This window comes from Priapulus caudatus, unplaced genomic scaffold (assembly GCF_000485595.1).
Source record: "Priapulus caudatus unplaced genomic scaffold, Priapulus_caudatus-5.0.1 Scaffold459, whole genome shotgun sequence".
Taxonomy (NCBI): domain Eukaryota; kingdom Metazoa; phylum Priapulida; class Priapulimorpha; order Priapulimorphida; family Priapulidae; genus Priapulus; species Priapulus caudatus.
The window spans coordinates 275,883-285,671 of NW_014577520.1; the positions used below are offsets into that span (position 1 = coordinate 275,883).

The 9,789-nt window shown below is 44.0% G+C and overlaps 1 protein-coding gene across 1 annotated transcript in view; it reads right to left on the reverse strand.

Annotated features, from left to right (window-relative positions):
• Positions 1 to 9,789, reverse strand: part of LOC106810631 (MAP kinase-activated protein kinase 2-like) — a gene marked incomplete in the record, with an annotated part of 39,037 nt that overhangs the window by 16,971 nt on the left and 12,277 nt on the right. The window contains 3 exon segments of the mRNA XM_014814054.1: positions 3,435 to 3,557; positions 4,375 to 4,454; positions 5,058 to 5,122. Coding sequence (XP_014669540.1) covers positions 3,435 to 3,557; positions 4,375 to 4,454; positions 5,058 to 5,122 — 268 coding nt within the window.

Sequence of the window (9,789 nt, forward strand, 5' to 3'; positions counted from 1 at the left end):
ACAGTTTACGTAAAAGATCTATGCATGGATTTCAAGGGCAGTAAAAGCTAGACTCAAAAGTATTTACCAATTCAACGTGACCAAGTGTATATAGTTTGTGCACATTCATGAGATACTAGCTAGTGGGCGTCTCTTCTCACTTTTTAATCGTCACTACACATCCCCATCTTTCCCTCGCCTTTATACATAGCGTTACTTCCAATTAACGATTTTTGATGTTGCGTATTTCTTACTAACCACACTTTTGGTCAATTATCCGGTCTGGAATAATGTTATGGTATTTATTAATTAAACTAGTCTACCCTCGTCATCACTTACTGTTCCTCTCTCTTCTTCTCATCCAGCTCATTCCTTTTCATCGCTCACCTCAAAGTATAATTTAAATTTGTTGGCCGACATATGTAATTCTTCACTTGCCCTCTTACTTATTCTCTTACCTTGAAGAGTGCTTCTTGTGAGCAATATTCATTTCCACTGTAAGAATAACGGCCGATCGGGCGTCTCAGCAAATCTGCCCTTATCAAATCGGCATGCAGTCCTCCTGCAAGTCACACACAGTAGGTCCATATAGGACAGACTGAAGAGGTGATTAGGTAGTAGGTTACTTCTGGATAGACTATAGTATATATCGAGACCACTTTTCCAAGCGGTTACTGACCCTACTAATTTAGCCACAGTCTAGGGCTTCGGGTATGGCGACTCCATTGCCATTGTACGCTCTATCAGTTTACAGAGGGTTTTTCAACTTGAGTCGTTGTTAGCCTTGGTCAAGCTTTGTATTTCAAAATCTCAAAGCGCAAATTTTTAGTATTGTCCCACCGCATTTAATAAACTCCTTGTTTTCTATTATTGTGGCAAAGGAGGTGAACGGTAAATGCGAAGTCAAAGATTCACACACGCATGTGTCACCTTCTGTGCGTTGCAGATCTATGATCGTTGACAAGGTTTCGGAGCAAGGGTATATCTTCATAACGAGTAATGGGGCGGAAATAGGTTTAGAGAAATTAAGACCTATTGTATACTACCATTTTCGTGTTTAGTTTACTCTTTTTTTTTGTTATTGGAAGTTTTACCAAAGTGCGCTGTGGTGCCAGTAGGGGCTGCGGGTTGAACCTGCCAGGGTTGCAGCTAATGGACGCTCCCGGGTTCAGAGTTAGTCTACTTATAGTAATATTATATATACTACGACCTAGGTGATGTTACAATAGCCATTGTACGGCATTCATAGCCCGAAGAGGGCCGGTGACCACAGGTAGGACTCCAAAATGTTCTCCACAGGCTACGTGAACACCAGCATGTTCCTCCAGAACAGGCCGCTTCGCTGACCCCGAAATTTATGCAACATGACAAAAGAGACTCTTGATAAGGCTAGTAAATGACGAATTTCCCTTGTTTATTGAAGTCACACTCCTTCCCTATTATCTACTCCTGATGTATGTCTTCTACTGTTTACCGCCATCAAGGAACAAATCTTACATTAGTTGGCTGCTTAGCTGTTTTTTATGTTCACGAAAAGTTGAGTCATGAATAAAAACGTCTTTAGCCATAAAGCCACTGCCGGCACCTACTGATTACACGTGCTAATTCCTATGTACACATGCTAAATCCGATTGTAGAGGGGCATAACACCCCGCCCCCACCCAACCACACCCACGCACGCACACACACATGCAAACAAAAAAACAAAATATACTTCCAATATTGTTAGGAATTAGAGGAGTTCCACAACCCACAAGCTAATTACAAGATTTTATGTGTATGATGTTTTTGTACACAGTTTCAAGACGAAATGTATTTGAACCAAAATGAACAACCACACATTCCATTAATTTGTCCCCATTTTACACATACACTGTCGGAGTGTGCTCAGACATGTATATTTACCATCATATGTAGCAGCACTGATGATGACATGGTGTCAAATGCACACAGCAGAAGCTCTGGCAAAGCTCAAAGGTATACATGCTCAGCTCAGAAGTTCTTAGTTCAGACTGCACGAAGGTAAACACCATGTGCACGTATGTACAGATAGAGAGCACTGGGATCTAGCAGACAAGCCATGTTTGTTTCCATTCGGACAACACTAACAAGATTAGTATGAGCTTACTGCGTGTAGGCCTGGCACACAGCAAGGCTCGACTGTTTATCTGCGTATGTATGAAAGTGCACTATACACTACTGTGACTACACATACTTATATGCGCCCTCCTGGCTCACACCTACTTGATGAGTATCGTTGGCCTCTACTACAACTGAATAAATCTAACTAGGCTAACCCCAGGGGACATGTGAAAATTAGTAGATGAGCCTATGTAGGACATAGGCTCCCATAAACATGTATTTTTGGCAACCGTTTTTAATACATTACTCTGGCTGGGGCCAAATAATTAGCAGAGTGATGTCGACATACCTTCTTACAGTTTAGGACAAATTATCATCTCACAATACATCTAAATATTATAATTGTACTCCACTTACAGAGGGATATTATTTTATACAAATAATGGCATATATATTGTGAAAAATGAAACTAAATCCCTAGGCCACCCTTAAAAAATTGTTTTTTCCCCTTTACCTACTTGCCTCTCAGGGTACCGAGTAGGTAGGTAGGTGAAAAATCTTTTTTATTTTGTTTTGACAAGATGTGTGTATGTATATTGTATATTCTGTTTTCTGTATATGTTTTTGCGAAACGAAATAATTTTTGTTTTGTTTTAATCGGCCAATAAAATGTGTCGAGTAGCGGCGTTTTGGCGAGTCGGTCGGTAAAGGGGAAACAAGCAATATTTTATCTTAGGCCCTATATATCTTTTTGTAAATGAGAGTGTGTGATTTTATGGCAGCCTAACATATTCTAAAAATGTAATGAAAAAAAACGGCAGCCCCGCTTTTCTGATTATTTAGACCGAGAAGAAAGATTTTGTAATGGTTTCTAAAAATAAAGAAGCCATGCTCACGGATGTGCATGCTCTTATCTACTACAGTGAGGGTTTAGCACACGTTCTAACCAGGTTTCACTACTAGCACTACAGAGACTCCCCTACATACGAACATTCGTGTTGCGAACTTTCGATGATACGAACAATTTGCCCTGAAGTCGAAAATTTAGGCGCAAGGTTTAGTTCGCAGATCCGCTGCTTGGTGGCGGCAATGTAGCGCGGGAAGCGCTGAGATGTAAATAATACACGTATATGTTTAGACGATGTACACTTCTAGGTTACTCGATGTTCACACGTACATATACTACACTACTGTACAATACTGTATACGTGCATATGTTGGATTTACGAACAACCGCTCGGAACCGAACCTGTTCGTAAGTAGGGGAGTCTCTGTACTGCATTGACTATTCACAGTACGCTCCTGCTCCACTATTCTCTATCTTTACTGGCTACCACTCTCCTGGACTAGAATCCTTTTGCATACTCACCAACGTAGTATGGAGTGTAGCAGGGGGTCTGCAGCGAATTGAAGTTTTGCGTCTCCTTAGCAAACCCAAAGTCAGTCAACTTCAATGTTGCATGCTTTCCCTTGTCCGTGTACAGCAAATTTTCCGGCTAGGATGTCAAAATAACTTGTTATTAGGTGTTAAAGTGATTACGTCACCGTAAATAGTAAAGGTAAAAAAATTATGTCATTTTTTCACAAAATGTAAGCAACTCTGTTCACTTTTTATGGTTAAATTGCTACACTATACTTCCTATTTTGCTATTCCGCTTACAATGGTGGGAGACAACACTGTGTGACTCATACAGTAGCCGCACTAGCCAGCATTTAATGTCGTTGATCAATATATCAAATTGCCCAGATTTTTCTGGGATTTTTAAACTAGTTGAAAAACAATTCTTATCAGGCTAATAAGGTTTTAGGATGACATTTAGTACTGCGTTAATACCTCTATTTTCATCCGCCAAGAAATTGCAAATTTTCTCCTTTACCCAACACCATACACATAGAAATTGCCGTGACGCTAGTCCAATTTACAAATGGACTTCAACTGTTATTCAAATTTTAAATCACTATATTAAATTTTATGATTCAAGGGAGTAAAAGCTAACTAAAAGTATTTACCAATCAACGTGACCAATGTATATAGTTGTGCACATTATAGATACTGCTAGTGGCTCTCTTCTCACTTTTAATCTACTACAATCCCCATCTTTCCCTCCCTTTACATAAGTACTTCAATACACTTTTTATTTGCGTTCTTACTACACACTTTTGTCAATTCCTCTGAATAATTTATTATTTATTAATTAACTAGTCTACCTGTCACACCTTCTGTCTCTCTCTCTTCTCACCACTTATTCTTTCACGCTCACTCAAAGTATATAAATTGCCACATATTATCTTCACTTGCTCTACTTATCTTACCTTGAGATCTCTGTGAGCAATATTCATGCCATGTAAATAGGCGATGGCCTCAGCAATCTGCCTTACAATCGCAGCAGCCTCTGCAAGTACACAGTAGTCAAAAGTAGATAATAGGTATAGGTAGTAGGTACTTCTGATAGTATATATATATCAGACACTTTTCCAAGCGGTTACTGACCCAAATTACCACAGTTAGGCTCGGGATGGCCTCCATGCCATTTACGCTTAGTTACAGAGGTTTTCACTGAGGTTGTTAGTTGGTCAAGCTTTGTATTTAAAATTTCAACATTGTGAAATCTTTCATAGAAAATAACAATAAAGATCACACATGCTCCAACTCGGTGGCGGATCTAGAGGGGGGTTGGGGGGTTGCAACCCTCCTCTCGATCCGCCACTGACTAATGTTATGATACTAGTAAAATGGGGCCAAAAATAGAAAAGTCAGTCTGCAGGCTGATAGAAACTGGGGATTTCCCCTGTGACTACACAGCTGCCTGAATTTTCCAGGTGGGAGGGGGGCATGTGCCCGGACCACCCTAACACTGCGTGCCTTAGGCACGCACGCCTTCACTCAAATATCAACCCTCCCCCCATCTCCTGAAAGCTAGATCCGCCCTTGCAACTGTATCGCTTAATTTAGAATAGGAACCTAGAAGTCATCTACTGTGTCAACGTTTCTATACCTCTCTCTGTGAATGGAGTGTCTGCTCTTTCCTGAATTCTGTTGAAGAGTTCTCCTCCAGTCATGCTGTAAACAGATCCAGTTATAAGGACAAGGAACAGTATGGCACTCAAAGCACGCGCCAGGCAAACTAGTCGGTATGTACACACACACACGCGCGCACACACACACATGCACGCACGCACGCATATATACGTACACATGCATGCATGCACGCACCACCACAAATACAGTAATACCTCGCATTATATAATTAATTCCTGATAAATTGCTCATAGCGTGAATACCCCGAATATGATTCACATTTCCTTCCGTTATATAATTGGAGATTACGTATGCTATCACACATACATAATTCCTACACAGAAACCAACCTGTCACGCGTAGCTTTGACCTTGATGCCTCGATTCACATTCGCACTACTTTGCCATTGATACCCATTTCCTAATAACTGTCCGGCGTCAGCTTGTAGTCTGAGCTAATACGGAGTTTTTTCTTGATCATTGTCGCAGTCCTGAACTGTTTCAGTTCCTTCCCATTTCGAGCTGGTTGCTGACTGTACTTTTCGAACCCATCACCACTCACTGGCACTAGTTAGTTTTCAAATTCTTCACGATCAGCTTTCTAACTTCCGCACTGATTGTTTGATCTTCTTATATAACAGGTTTTCTAATAAAGCACAGTCGTATAATGTACACAAAATCATTTTAAAACAACAAACAACGAAACAACGATAGAAGCAATTGCAGAAGTATCGTTGGTTGTGAGAAGGCGGATATGACGATACACTCCTTGTGCAGGCTTGCCATCTACGTTTCAAAATTTGCTGAATAAATATGCCGAGGGCTACAATATAGACATAGCCCATAAACATTAACCGCATAACAAACATGAATTTGGTAGTCTAAGGCACTTGTAACGAAAATATATAATTTCACTCTAACTTAAATGACCAAATATCACTGCAGATTGCAGTTGTGGAAATATTGTTCTCGATCGCTTTTAGTAGTTTTACGATGAAATAAGGCGAGAGAAATGAGGAGGGATAATCAAGCCATATTATCAATAAAATTATGGCTGAATCTAACGGTCCAATGTATCGGCATAGCGCGTTTGCTATATTCAGGCCGACGGTACAGGAGATAATTTGTCATATTTTGTTCCGTGGTTTGTGTTATAACCAATCAGATGTAATCGCGGTTTGGAGAAGCGAGGGTCGAGAATGCTGGCTGGCAGAAGAGAGGCAGAGGAGAAGGAGAAGGTTGGCTGGAGGAGGGGGAGAAGCTGCGTGGAGAAGGAGGATGGGGGAAGCTGTGGAGGATGGATGGGGGGAGCAAGGAGGAGGTGGGAGAAGTGGCAGGGAGGTGCCCTTCTCCCTGGCACCACTTCTCCCTTCTCCACCACCTTGACCACCACCTTCTCCACCACCTCCCTCTTCCTCCACCAGTCTTCTCCCTCTGCCTTCTTCATTCTCCACCAGCTTTCCCCCTCCTCCTTGCGCCGCCAGCTTCTCCCCTCCTCCTTCGTCACCACCTTTTCCCTCCCCCTTACCTCCTTCTCCACCAGGGCTTCTCTCTCCTTCTCCACTAGCTCTCCCCCTCTCTTCACCACCTTCTCCCTTCTCCCCTCCTCCTTCTCCACCAGCTTCTCCCCTCCTCTTTCTCCACCACCTTGCTCCCTTCTCCCTATCCTCCTTCTCCACCAGCTTCTCCCCTTCCTCCTTTCTCTCCACCACGCTTCTCCCTCTCCCCTTCCTCCTCCTGCACCATCTGTCTTCACCAGGCTGAGAGTGACCGTCACTCGAACACGCCGATTACAACTGCATTGGTTATTAACACCACAACAACGTTATAAAAATATGCAAATTCATCTCCTGCTAGCCGGGGCCCTGAATATAGGACAAACCCATCCTATATGCCAATTTCAAATATATATTGAATGTAAATATCTGTACTTACGTGTAAGTTACCAGTGGCGATACCAGAAATTGATAAACGGCGGGGGGAGCGGGGCAAAATGTACTGGGCTGCCCAAGGCAGCCCCCTGTGACGTATGACAGAGTGTTCACGTGAGTCACTAGATCAGGTCACGTGTATTTGTTATGTGTCTTTGTCTGGCAGCGCGTGTTTATGTAGTGCACGTACACGTGAGTGCTGCGCATTGCGTAGGCACGTTACACGTTCGTACGTTCGTCGTGCACGTACACGGCCGTGCATGCGTGCGGTGCTTACGGTGTGCGTGCGTTGCTGCATGTACACGTCGGGATGCGTGCATGGCGTGTGTGTGTCGGCCGCATCGAGGTTGCGCGCGATGTGCAGGTACACGTGTGTGCAATGGAGTGCGTGCGTGCGTACTGTGCGTGTGCTGTACAGACCCCTGTACACGTGCGTGTGTGCATGATGCTGCACGTAGACGTGCGGCGTCGCGTCGGTGCACGTACGTGGTACCTGCGCGCATGCAATGGCGTGCGCTGCGTGTGTTATGTAAACGCTGCGTGCGATGCGCTGCGTGCGTTGCGCAACTGGAGTTATGTGTGTGCGTGCGTGTGTACGTGTGCCACGTATACCGTGCGTGCGTCGCGTGCTGTGCGTGTGGCAAGTACAACGTGCGGCGTGCGTGCGTGCTGTACGACACGTGCCGTTCGTGCGTCGCGTGCGTGGCACTTACACGTTGTTACATGGCGTGGTGCGTGCATGTGCACGTACACGTGCGTGTGTACCTACACTGTGCGTGCATTGCGCTGCGTCGTCGCGCGGACACGTGCGTGCATGAGTGTGTTGCGTGCGTGCTGTACGTACAACGGCGTGCGTGCGTCGCTGCGTGTGCTTGCTATCATACAATATCACGCATCTTGCTTGCTGCCAACAATTAAACGGATACATTAAGTACTGAGACGGTGACCGCCATTTTACGTGGTCATTTCGAGGCCACGCCGAGATTCACAGTCTCCAACTGTTGTCAACAAAATGTTGAGAGCCAGGTTTTTTCACCGTTGAGAAAATTCACTGCGTCCAGGCCGGGTTTATTGATTTTTTCTGGGGCCTGCAAACGGGCCGGCGGGGCGTATGCCGCTCCGGGGCCCTATGCTGGATACGCCACTGGTTTTACTATGCATTAGATCAGCGGCTTTTCTGGATTCCATACCATAGTTTGTTCACTAACATTACTTGCGTTATTTACGCGAGATATTTATCGCCGTTTCACAAAAAGTACCGGATGCCTACTAAGAGTCGGAATAGGGAGTTCAGGGGCGACCGAAGTCGGGCGGAGTCACATGACATCTCTGCTCTGTACGCTCGCAGAATAGTGGCTGGCAGCGCGCGAGCAAGAACTGTGCAACTTTCTGTGAAAATTTAGTAAATTAACCTTTTCGCAGCAAAAATGATTGCGCTTATAAATAGACCTTCTAAGACTGGTCTTAAGAGCCTCTTCTGCGAAGAAGAGATTGGCAGCTAACGCTTGTTGCGCTTCAATACTCAGCGGAAAACTACATTGCTGCGTAAATGTTATTGCGGTTATAGGATAAATTCATTTTCCGCGCCCTCATCGTATGTACATTCATTCCAAAGGAAATGGCTGAGAGCCGGTCTATCATAATCACGCGATAGTATCAGTGACAAATTGAACCCTATTATCCCGTCTAAACGATTAATTGGTTCATTTATGAATTATCTATGTGCCTTCATGTTAAATTGCCACGAATTTCGTCAATTGCTTATAGCGTTAATATCTCTTTATCTAGATTGTAATCTTGTATACATTCAACGATAAATACACAATACAAATACTATACATAAAATGGGTTGCAAATCCACTTTAGGCACCTTAGGTATCACGAAAGTGATGCACGAGATTTCTGTGGCATCATCAAACTGATGCACAGGAATTTTCCCGTATATCAAGGAATGATGCAAAAAACCCATAACCCTAAGGCCCAGGGCGGCGCTAATCTAAACCCCTAACCTAACACCACTTCCTGTACCTAAGCGAGTTAAAGGTTATACTTTAGGACTAGGGTTAGGGTTAGGGGTCCTTTTGCATCATTCCGTTGATATACGGAAAGTCTGCTGCCATCAGTTGATGATACATCAGAAATCTGTGGCATCACTTCGTGCATACATAAAGGTGCCTAAAGCTAGATTTCTGATGCGCCCATAAAATGTGCACCTAGATAATTACTAGGGATAAATACAGAAAATATGACAAGCAAACTCATATACATTTTGACCCTTATAAGTTGTATATCTACTCCATTGGACACTCATTGCACCTGTAATGCTGGGCAGGTCGAATCTAATGTCATGACTAGCTACTAGCTACTACGGTAAACATCAGCGGGTGTAGCGATCAGTAAATTAAACTAGCAAACGCCATCGCCAGATGCGCCTCTACGCGGTCTATTCGGCGTTTCGGGCCGATCAGTGGAACATCGTCACAATCGATAGTTCTGGTACAGCGGCTAAGCAACAGGAGCAGTGTAATGGGTAGGGGGAGGGGGAGAGGGAGGGGGAGGGAGGAGGCAAGTTTAGAGTAGTACTAGTAGGTGGATTGAAGAAGTGGTGGAGGAGGGGGAGAAGCTGGTTCACCACCTTCTCCCTTCTCCCCTTCCTGCTTTTCTACCAGCTTTATTCCCCCTCCTCCTACTCCACCACCTTCTTCCTTCTCCCCTTCCTCATTCTTCGACTAGCTTCTCCACTACTCCACTTACTTAGTACTACTCTTGAAAACTTCCA